Below are 12,261 nucleotides of genomic sequence, written 5' to 3' on the forward strand. Positions count from 1 at the left end.
AGGAAAATCAGAATAACTTATAATTAACAAAAAACCAAAACAATACAAAACTACAACAATTGAGAAACTAGACTGTAAGAAAAACTAACAACCAGAAGATACAACAAAACAGACCATCACTAAAAGAACTCAAAACGTGGGGCCACTGGCCCAGGATCATGACATAATAATAGTAATAATAATAATTGTCATCCTGTCATTGCACCAGCAATTGTAGCAGCCCCACTCTTTTCACTGATTCAATAGCAGCAAATGACAAATACAAAATAAATAAACAGTGACTGCATAGTGACCTTGAAAAAGTAATCTGATTACTGATTACTCCTTCAAAAACAACTTAGTTACTTTACTGATTACTTAATTTTAGAAGCAACTAAGTTAGATTACAAGTTACTTTATTAGTTACATTCAACAGCTGCTGTGTTGTGCCAAAAAGTGATTTTCAGTGTTTGCCAAAAAATGACTGCCTGTATTTCCACGGCTGTAAATGACTTGTTGACCTATAATCTGTATGTCAAACGTATCTCTCATGAATGATGAGCATTTCTATCACAAGGTAGAAGCTACAATCAGTTTTTAGTAAAGTGACTTTTATATATTTGTTTTTTATGAAGGTAAAAACTGTCATTGACAATAAAAATGTCTTTTTAAACAGAAATCTGGCTCAGAAAGCTGCAGAAATCACAACAAATATAACATCACGGTTCTAGAAAGATATTTGAAGAGGCAAAAAAGCACCAGATTAATTATAATGTAGGAACAATAACCCAGACTCCTAAAGATTGTTGAAAAACAGGTCATTTCTTCATTTTATTCATAAATCATGCTGACTGCACTCTGTTTACCAATATAAGCAAAGACATTACACATAAAAGCACAGAAACATTGGACTCACTTTATGGCAGACGATCACGTTTTGGCACAACACCAGCAACCCCAACCAACTTCTTCAGCTCCCCCACACTTACTGGTTTTGGACCAAAGTCCAGCTTTTGTTGTTTGGGTGCTGGGGGGCTCCTGCATTAGCTGCAGCTCTCTGCTTCACCCCCACCTGGTGGGACTTGCTCTGTAAGTTTGACTGTGCCGTGCTGCAACTCCAAATATTTCTTCAAATCTGACGTACAGACTGCACAACTAACCTTGATGTTGTCATCTTTAGCTGACACAAACTCATAATAGTTCATGTATTTCAGCTAGAAAACGTGCATCTCTCTCCTCCCTCCATTGTTTACGTTTGTGTCGCTGTGCTGTTATCGTCCTCATGGTGAAAACAGGACTTAACTGTCGCATCGGCCAGACGTCACTCCCTGAGACGCAAGAAGAAAGCAAAAATATATCTTTGTACTGAGGAAATGACAAAAATAGTAATGCACAGTGACTTGGATTGTCATGTCCTGGGCTGGTGGCCCAGTGTTTTATGTTTTCTTGGTACTATTTCTGTTATTTTCTCGGGTTATGTTTTGTGATCTTTTGTATTTGTCCTTAGTTGGTTATTTCTAGTTCCTTGTGTCTCCCAGTATTCTGTGTCAGGTCTGCGTCTCTGTTCACTTGTCGTACTTCCTGTTTTATTTCGATAGTCGTCCGGTCTCTGTCTGTCATGTTCAGTTTTGCTTCCCTTAGTCTTGTCTGTATGATTACTGTTTCCTGTGCCTCCCAGCTGTTCCCACTCCCCTCGTTATCCTTCTGTGTATTTAAGTCCCGTGTTTTCGGTGTCTGTTGTCGCGTCGTCTGCTCCCCGGCTGTGTACCTTCCGTGTTCTTCTTTGGTTTTCAGTTCATACCCGATAGTATTTCAGTTTTGTTACCTTTTGCTCCTGGCTCAACCCTGCACTTCTAAATAAAGACTGTTTCACCTTTTACCTCATCTGCCTTGGGGTCCCCTTCTTGCCTGTTACACAGCCGTTCCATGACATGGATAAGTTACTTTAATGGAAAGGTTATTGATGGAGAGAAGTAGGGAAGAAAAAAAGAAGTATTTAGGTAGTGTAGTGGCAACTGTCTGTATATAACTTGTTGTGTTTTGTTCTTATACTGTATATAAGCAAAGAGATCTCGGGCAAAAAAAATAACTTTATTGATCCCAGAGGGAAATTCATGTATCTGACATAGTTCATCTGTTATTTGTATGAGAACTGAAAAGCCTGGTGGCTGTGGGTACGGCTGTATAGAGGAGTCTTCCAGTACTGATGTTCTTTGTTTCATAAAGATGTTATAAAGTGGGTGAGTTGTTCAGGATGGCTTCTAACATCTTTAGAACACCATGCTTACCTCCACAGACTGATTACTGCAGATGTCAAGAGATCTTAGTTTTCTTAACAAAAAGAGATGCTCTGCCCCTATTTGTAGGGTTCATCTGTAGTTTGTTATCAAAGTGTAAACCTAGATATTTATATTTCGTTTCCACTTCTATGTCCATCCCACAAACTTTCACAGGCTGTAGAGGGGGCCTTAATTTTCAGAAATCTACTGTCGTTTTCCTGGGACTCCAGGCTGAAGGCTTTAACAAGATCCCTATATTCAGATTCCTGTTCATTCCTGACACACGACATTAGTATTTCTGGATGTGGCAGGACTCAGGAGTGTATTTGAAGTCTGTTGTATACAATGAGAAAAGGAGCCAGGACAGTCCCCTGTGGAGCCCCCGTGCTGCTCATTAATGTCCCAGAAACACAGTTCCCCAACCTGGCAAACTGCAGCCTTTCTGTCAGAGAGTCTGTGATCCAGGCTACAAATGAAGAATCTACACCCATCTCTGTGAGCTTGTCTTTGAGTATATTTGGTTGGATGGTATTGAAAGCCAGTCTTGATAGCTGGGGATCGGTCCTCCATGGGCCTCCACTCTTGTCCACCGCCCAACATTCGAGTGTGTGTGGGAGTTTACCCATCCAGTCTACATGTGTTTTGTGGACTTAGAGAAGGCATTTGACCACGTCCCTTCGGGGTATCCTGTGGGAGGTCCTGCGGGAGTATGGGGTGTCTGGCCCACTGTTGTAGGCCATTCAGTCCCTGTACAACTGCAGCGAGAGCTTGGTCCGTATAGCCAGCAATAAGTCGGACTTGTTTCCCGTTAGACTTCCTCAGGGCTGTCCTTTATCACTAATTCTGTTCATAACTTTTATGGACAGAATTTCTAGGTGTAGCCAAATGGCAGAAGGCTTCTGCCTTGGTGGCCTCAGAATCTCATCTCTGCTCTTTGCAGATGGTGCGGTCCTGTTGGCTTTATCAGGTGGTGGCCTCCAGCTCACAGTGGAACACTTCGCAGTTGAGTGTGAAGCAGCTGAGAATCAGCACCTCTAAGTCTGAGGCCATGGTCCTCAGCCAGAAAAAGGTGGAGTGCCCACTCCGGCTCAGGGACGAGTTTCTGCCCCAGGTGGAGTTCAAGCATCTCAGGGTCTTATTTACGAATGACGGAAGAAGGGAATGAGAGATTGATAGATGAATTAAGGCTGCGTCTGCAGTGATGCGGACGCTGCACTGATGTGTCGTGGTAAAGAGGGAACTGAGCTGTTGATTTACATGTCAATCTACATCTCTACCCTCACCTATGGTCACGAGCTTTGGGCAGTGATTGAAAGAATGAGATTGCGAATACAAGCGGCAGAAATGAGCTTCCTCTGAAGGGTGGCTGGCCTCTCCCTTAGAGATAGGGTGAGGAATGCAGCCTCTCAGGAGGGGCTCAAAGTAGAGCTGCAGCTCCTCCACATCAAAAGGAGCCAGTTGAGTTGGTTCGGGCATTTGACTAGGATGCCTCTGCGGCGCCTCTTGGGTGAGGTGTTCTGGGCATGTATTACCGGTAGGAGGTCCCGGGGTGGACTCAGGACACGCTGGAGAGATTATATCTCTCAACTGGCCTGGGAGTGCCTTGGGGTCACCCCAGATGAGCTGGAGGAGGTGGCTGTGGAGAGGGAGGTCTGGGCTTCTCTGCTTAAACTGCTTCCCCTGGCCCCGGATAAGCGAAAGAGAATGGATGGATAGATGGTTGGTATTGAAAGCGCTTGAAAAAATCAAAGAACATAACTCTCACATAAGTACCAGATTCCTCCAGATGAGGTAGGGATTGGTGATGCTCTGCATGCTTCACCAATCCCTACCTCATCTGGAGGAATCTGGTACTTATCTGGAGGAATCTGGTACTCTCACATAAGTACCAGATTCCTCCAGATGAGGTAGGGATTGGTGAAGCATGTAGAGCATCATTTACTCTAATGTGTTGTTTGTAAACTGCAGGGGATCAAGTTTGTCTTTGACCTCAAGTCTCAGTAGGTGTAGAATCAGCCATTCCAAGGTTTTCATGATGTGTGATGTAAGGGCCACTGCTCTGTAGTCATTTAGTTCAGCTGCACATTTTATTGTTGGTACCGGTACAATACAGGATGTTTTCCACAGTGCCGGCACCTCCCCAGCTGTAGACTAGGTTAAATAGTCTGCAGTGTAAGGCCAGCAGTCTTCTCAGAGAATAGTCTTCCTAGCTCAAGTCTGACCCCTGTCTCTGTGACAGACAAGGGTGGAGGACAAGGTGTGAGGTGGGAAGTAGCTGCTACATTAGAGATGCAAGGAGATGGGGTGGCTGTGGTGGAGAAGCACACTTGTGGAGGAGAAGACTGAGTAGCAGTGAAGAGGCCCACATGTTGAGAAGAGACAGAGAAGAAGACTGAAGAGCAGCAGTGGAGGTGGGTGTGACTGCAGAGTCAGATCTATTGAAGAACTGATTGAAATCGGTTCTTCAGCATCACCCATAAGTGGCTGTCATTGCTTTTTTGTTGTATCCAGAGCCTCTCCACACCCCATGAATGTTGCTGTTTTGTAGATTTCTTTCTGTCTTCGTTTTTGTATTCCTCTTTTTGCCATTTTCAGTCTCTTCTTCAGCTCTTGTTGCACCTGTTTGAGCCGTTCTTTGCCACCTTCCCTGAACGTGACCTTTTTTTCTGTTTGAGGACCGTCTTTATGTCACTTGTGATCCAGGGATTGTTATTGTGGAAGCAGCACACAGTAGGTATGACTGTTTCTCTGCAGAAGTTGACAGTGACATGTGCAGGAACCATCTGTGGTTCACAAACAAAGCCAGACCCCCACCTTTTTTCTTGCCACTAGCTTTAGCATCTCTGTCTGACTGTATGAGGTGAAACCAGGTAGATCCTCATTAGTCTGAGAGGTTTTGGTTGAACCATGTTTCAGTAAAACACATGAGACTGCACTCATGGTATACTTTCTGAGTCTTCACCAACATCTCCAGCTCATCACTGTTGTTGGGCAGAGAGTTGACATTTCCCATGATTACTGTTGGGAGAAAGGGCTTATTTCTGCTCTTCCAAGCCTTCACCTTTGCACCAGCACAGTAACCATGAAAACATTGGATGGTATCTTCCAGATTTGCTCCATTTCAATAAAAAAATCTCTTCTCTTGAGTAAACTCTTCTCCACAGAGAAGCTCCATCAGCACTTGACATAAACAAAAGAAAATCAACAGAAATAAAATAAGATCAGCCTTTGCTGCTACCAGCTGAAGCGCATGTTCTAGATGAGAGGTAACTTTACAACTAATGCAGTGAGTTTAAGTTACTGAAGACTGAATTCCATAAATCAATATCAGCAGTAACATTTTTTAAGAGAGGAAGACAGATATTTGTTCAAATATGTAGTAGTAGACAGATTATGTGCAATCCATCCACCCATTTTCTTCTGCTTATACGGGGCCGGGTCACGGGGGCAGGAGCCTAAGCAGAGAAGCCCAGGCTTCCCTCTCCTCAGCCACCTCCTCCAGCTCATCTGGAGGGACCCCAAGGAGTTCCCAGGCCAGCCGAGAGATATAATCTCCCCAGCGTGTCCTGGGTCTACCACGGGGCCTCCTCACGGTAGGACATGCCTGGAACACCTCACCCAAGAGGCGGCCAGGAGGCATCCTAATCAGATGTCCGAGCCACCTCAACTGGCTCCTTTGTGGAGGAGCAGCGGCTCTACTCTGAGCCCCTCCTGGATGGTTGCACTCCTCAGCTTATCTATAAGGTAGAGGCCAGCCACCCTTCGAAGGAAACTCATTTCTGCTGCTTGTATTCGCGATCTTATTCTTTCAGTCACTACCCAAAGCTCGTGACCATAGGTGAGGGTAGGGACGTAGATCGACCGGTAAATCGAAGGCTTTGCTTTTACACTAAGCTCCCTCTTCACCACGACAGACCGGTGCAGCGTCCGCATCACTGCAGAAGCAGCCCCGATCCGTCTGTCGATCTCCCGCTCCCTTCTCCCGTCACTTGTGAACAAGACCCCGATATACTTGAACTCCTCCACTTGTGGTAGCAACTCATCCGTGAGCCGCAGTGGGCACTCCACCCGAGGACCATGGCTTCAGAGTTAGAGGTGCTAATTTTCATGCCAGCCGCTTCATGCTCGGCTGTGAACTGTTCCACTGCGAGCTGGAGTGCCACCCCCTGATGAAGCCAACAGGACCGCATCATCTGCAAAGAGCAGAGATGAGATTCTGAGGCCTCCAAGGAAGAAGGCTTCTGCCTCATGGCTATGCCTAGAAATTCTGTCCAACTGAAAGGCAATACAGACCAAACTCTGACTGCGGTTGTACATGGACTGAATGGCCCACAACAATGGGCCAGACACCCCATACGCCCACAGCACCCCCCACAGGATACCCCGAAGGACACGGTCCAATGCCTTCTCCAAGTCTACAAAACACATGTACGTAGACTGGATGGGTAACCTCCCACGCACAGTCGAATATCCTCGATTGGATGACGAGCTGGTCCAGCGTTCCACGACCAGGATGAAAATCTCATTGTTCCTCTTGAATCTCGGAGGTGAATGGAAGTGGATGGATATATTTTTCAACTATTAATTTCAAGCAACATTACAAATTTTTGGCCAATTAAAAAAAATATGCAGTGTGTTAAAAAACAAAAATGTTCTATTACCACCTCCAGGAAATAAAAAATTGAATTCTTTCTATTGCCTATATCACAGTGAGGATATTAATCCACAGCAATGCACCCTTCCATCATACCTGGACCATGTCTTTTAAATAACCATATAAACTATGCTCCTGTGTTTTGTATTTCTGCCTGCCAGTATAAAAACTAAAACCTTAATAAGACCTTCCCATTTCTCACTGAAGCTGAGTAACCTCTGCTGTGCATATTCAGCTAATTTGGAATGAGATTCTAATTTTTCTGACTTTAGATTCAGAAACTAGATTTTTGCAGCTTCCTGCAAATGCTTTAATCTCTCAGCACTGCTGGAGGAGTACTCTCATAGAAGGGTTTGTAGGATTTACCCTAGTCGCTCTACTCCAGATAGTAAACTAGATAAATGTATTGCTTCTTCAGTTTTCAGCTACTGTGCGCTCACAGTTCATGATGAGCATGATAAACTTAGTACCTCGCGTGATGGTCCTCGGTGCGACGTGGAAAACTGCTCACTTTGCATTAATTCAGTGAATAAGTCAGATTTCCAGCTGGCCGTCATCATAACGTCCCATTTCAAAATAAAAACAAACGCAGCGTGCTCGCTCAGTCTCCGCGAGCTGCTCTCTCCCTCAGCCAATCAGCGTGTGCCGGAGCCGCGCTCTCAGCCCCGCCCTCTGTTCTCTCTGAGCTGGAACATTTTGTTTATGGTGCCAAAGTCGGTGAAGCCGTGCTGCTCCACGAGTGCGCTCACGGTTAGCACGCTGACGGTTCACATCTCCAAGCAACATTCAGGCAGACGTACGGACGTCAGACTGTCTTAGTTTAGAGTGAGTAATGAGAGATAAGGACGTCCTGCCTCCATGCTTACTTTTAACAAAAAAGAAGTCATGGATTCTAACGACGGGAAGAAGAGACGAAAGGTAAACGGGGTTGTGCGGTGCTGCAGGCGGAGCGTGGCCGGAAGGATGAAACGAGAGATGGGCAAAGTCCTCAGCTCCATCACGGTGGAGGATAACAACCGTCATAAGGAGCCCGTACAGGAGGAAGAGGAGGACTACGACTGCTTCCCTATCGGTTTCCTCCGGAGTGACCTGCTGGAACCCCACATGGTCGTGTGTCCACGCTACAGCCTGCTGCGAGAGGTCGGTCGTGGAAGTTACGGGGTTGTGTATGAGGCTGTAGCCCGGAAAACAGGGGCCAGGGTGGCGGTGAAGAGGCTGCAGTGTGACGCTCCGGAAAACGTGGAGTTGGCTCTAGCCGAATTCTGGGCCCTGACGAGCTTGGAGAACCGACACCAGAATGTAGTCCAGCTGGAGGAGTGTGTCCTACAGAGGAACGGCTTGGCCCAGAAGATGAGCCACGGAAACAAGAAGTCCAAGCAGTACCTGGGCCTGGTGGAGACTTCACTCAAAGGTATTCAGCACACCAATACAGTAATGAAACGAAAGGAACAGCAAGGAACAAATAAATACAGTTCTCAGGAGTCCTTTATTATTGCACAACACGCAGTAGATCAAACTTAACACACAGTCTGGGCTCATGGTGTTTTTTTTCCTGCCTAAACCCCAAATACAAACTTTAGGAGCTCCTGTATTAAAGCCTCACGTGTCTCATAAAAAGGAGATAAAAGTTTAAATGTCCTGAAGCATATTTAAACGTTCTTTAAGATGAGTAGTTGCTGATAGGTTGTGTTACCATTGTTGTGAGACCGCATTACTGTAACTTTATGTAACACAGAGAAACCTTACATAGCATTAAAGAGAATAGTGCTGGCTTCATCAAACTGCTGTAGAAATGATAAAAAAGGTGCAGGTCTCATGCGCTAAAGTGAATTTAAAGTAACTTTCAGTGCAGCCTGCTGCTGTCATGATGTCACTGCATGTTACCTATAGGAGGCACAGAAAGCACACTGCCCCTCTGAGCTCAGCAGAGAACACAGTGTACTTGACAGCCTGCTAACTGTAAAGTCACATGTTCAGCAGCAATGTTGAAGTGCAACCAGGAATATTCTGATAGAATATGGCTCAGAGTTGTTATGATTACACTTTAATAACTTAATATTATCATAAGTCCAGTTTGACCTACTTATCATGTCCTTTGTTTATGCTCAGCAGGTGGGACAGATACATTTAGTGCTTTTATTTGCTAAATATGTCTTCAACAAACTGAAATTTAGTGTCTTAGTGCTCATGTTAAAACCAAGGCTCTCACCAGGCTCGGTTTACAGTTTCTGCTTGTTTTCTTTTAATAGCTTGCCTGTTATGTAAGTGTCACCATTCAGGCTCTGTGAGTAAAATATTAATCCTAAGCTGACATCTCTGGGACTGATGATAAAGAATGCTTGTAGGTTTACAGTAGCAATGGAGATGATTTTATTTTCACCTGTATGGCTGTGTTGCTTTTGTCTTGATTGACTTCACCGAGCTTCTGAAGTGTAAAGCCAGGCGGGTGGCTGTGGTAACACGGCAGCAGCGGGCAGCCATCATTGTGAGGGCAGGCCATCGCTGGGGAGCAAAGCTTCTCTGAGTTTTGAAATCAAACAAATTTGAAGTTACCTTTCTGGTCAGGTAGTGGACTTTGGATTGATGCTGAAAGTAAATCAGTACCCGTGTCAGTAGGAGCCCGATTTGGTAACTTAGCAGGACCAAAACAGAATGGCGGCTTACATCGGCTTATGGCAGCTACACTATGTTGAGCATTTGGGTGTTTATGTAAGCTGATAAGTCATTTCGGTAGTTTTGTTCACTGGAAAGTGTTAACTGCCTGTATTGGTCACAGTTCTTTAGTAACCAAAAATACAAGATTTTTGTTTTTAAAAAGGAATAAATCAAGGCTTATTTAACCAAATATTTTTCACCTTTCAAAAATGCACCTCAGCGTCGGTCTGCCTTTAACGGCCTTTACACAGGACGCAGCCCAGTGTAAAGAGCTGATCTTGCATTAACATCCTCTTCCGGGTAGTGCTGCTTAGATTAAGGCAAAAAGTAAAATCACAGTTAATATTGAGATCAATATTAATGCGGTGGTTAGCACTGCTGCCTCACAGCTAGAAGGTCTGGGTTTGATTCCACCTCTCTGTGTGGAGTTTGCATGTTCTCCCCGTGTCTGCGTGGGTTTCCTCCCACAGTCCAAACACATGCAGTCACTGGGGTTAGGTTAGCTGGTGTGAGTGGTTGTCTGTCTCTCTGTGTTGGCCCTGTGACAGGCTGGCGACCTGTACAGGTGTACCCTGCCTCTCGCCCTATGACAGCTGGGATAGGCTCCTGAATAGGATAAGAGGATGGATGGATGGATGGATGGATGGATGGATGGATGGATGGATGGATGGATGGATGGATGGGTGGAATATTGAGATCAGCTAAGAAAGAAATGATAAAAGTGAATTTAACTGGACATGTGACAGCCTATTGGGGGGATTTGGGCTTGTTGGGAGCAACAAAGTGAAAGGAAAGTGAGGGCATCATTACAGAACAGAATGTAGCACAATAATCTATTTTTCCCTCAGTGATTGAGTTTTAATAATTGTTGGGAGACAAAAATGCAGCTGAAATAAAAATGTGATCAGCTGCTCAGCCCTCACCTTAAAGGCAACACTTTAATTAGTGCATGTTTAACTTGAGAGCGTGAGCTGGATCAGGATCAGTGGGTTTCCACCTCAGCTGAACCACCTCACAGTCCTCACATCTCCTCATAACTTGCGTGTGCAACAATCTGAAGTGTGAAACCTCACGCACAGTCCTCTGTGTGAGTGGCACAGTAAATGTGTCAGCAGACTGTGATCTGTTGCGTGCAATCACAAACCACTGACGGCACCTTTTCCTTCCGCTTTAAGCTGTCCTACCATAACAGAAACCTGCAAAGGATTTTTTAAGCATTTTCTTTGTTTCATTACAGTTTAAAAGAACTAAACAAACACACAGTTACCGCTGAAGCCTAAAGATCTCATAGCTAGGCCACACACTGTGGAGAAATGGTGTGAAAAATAGTGCTGCCTGTCTGCATACTTGAGTGCTATATGATTTATCTTTCTTTATGTATGGAGTGATTTTGTCAGTGTCCTGCACGGAGCTCTCTCACTAATCATATCTGCCCCTTTCCTCTTTTCTGCATGCTGCAGGAGAGCGCATCCTGGGTTACACAGAGGAGCCGTGTTACCTCTGGTTTGTCATGGAGTTTTGCGATGGTGGGGACCTCAACCAGTACATTTTGTCCCGTCGGCCCGACCCCCAGACCAACAGGAACTTTATGCGCCAGCTGACCAGTGCTGTGGCTTTCCTGCACAAGAACAGCATCGTCCACCGTGATCTCAAACCAGACAACATTCTCATCTCCCAGAAGTCTGGTTCTCCTGTTCTTAAAGTGGCTGACTTTGGCCTCAGTAAAGTCTGCGCTGGCCTGACCTCCAAAAACAATGAAGAACACCCTGTAGCAGGAGCAGGTGGCAGAGGGAGCAACCAGAACACCGTGGTCAACATAAACAAGTTCTGGTTGTCGTCGGCTTGCGGCTCGGACTTCTACATGGCCCCTGAGGTGTGGGAGGGCCACTACACGGCCAAGGCGGATATCTTTGCCCTGGGAATCATCATCTGGGCAATGATTGAAAGGATCACATTTATTGATGCAGAGTCCAAGCGTGAGCTGCTGGGCACTTATGTTCGGCAAGGCTCAGAAATTGTCCCTGTTGGGGAGGCTTTGCTGGAGAACCCCAAGATGGTGCTCCATATCCCTCAGAAGGCCAGAAGCTCCATGTCTGAAGAGGTGAAGAAACTCCTCCATGATATGCTTGCAGTAAACCCTCAGGACCGACCAGATGCCCTCCAGCTGGAGGTGCGGATGGACCAAATTACATGTACATGACAGGTCGCACCTTCCTCAAACCTCTCCTTTTCCCCTAACCAGTCACAGAAGGGACCTTTTTACTTCCCAGGTAAGATCCATGTCCTTACCATCTCCTTACCTAGGAGTGTTCTTTTTAACCTTCAGGTTTCTAACCCAGCCAAACAGCTAATTCTGCAGAAATGTCTGTCTTTAAACACAGAGGAGAGACAGTCAGTGAAATGAGCTGCTGCAGAGATTCAATTCAATTCAATTCACTTTTATTCGTAAAGCGCCAAATCACAACAAACAGTCGCCTCAAGGCGCTTTGTATTGTGGGTAAAGACCCTACAATAATACAGAGGAAACCCAACAGTCAGAATGACCCCCTATGAGCAGCACTTGGTGACAGTGGGAAGGAAAAACTTCCTTTAACAGGAAGAAACCTCCAGCAGAACCAGGCTCAGGGAGGGGGGTCATCTGCTGTGAGGGGAGAGTGAGACAGGACAATGGATTAGTGGGAGTATCAGGCTCCT

The 12,261-nt window shown here is 45.5% G+C and overlaps 1 protein-coding gene across 1 annotated transcript; it reads left to right on the forward strand.

The window, feature by feature from the left end:
- Positions 1–7,615: 7,615 nt before the first annotated feature.
- stk35 (serine/threonine kinase 35) lies at positions 7,616–11,855 on the forward strand. Its single transcript, XM_030733372.1, has 2 exons — positions 7,616–8,323; positions 11,028–11,855. Exons 1-2 carry the CDS (start codon positions 7,771–7,773, stop codon positions 11,765–11,767), a joined length of 1,293 nt encoding a protein of 430 aa, XP_030589232.1. The 5' UTR covers positions 7,616–7,770; the 3' UTR covers positions 11,768–11,855.
- The last annotated feature ends 406 nt before the right edge of the window (positions 11,856–12,261 follow it).

The sequence above is a fragment of the Archocentrus centrarchus genome, chromosome 7 (assembly GCF_007364275.1).
Source record: "Archocentrus centrarchus isolate MPI-CPG fArcCen1 chromosome 7, fArcCen1, whole genome shotgun sequence".
In the NCBI taxonomy this organism is placed as follows: domain Eukaryota; kingdom Metazoa; phylum Chordata; class Actinopteri; order Cichliformes; family Cichlidae; genus Archocentrus; species Archocentrus centrarchus.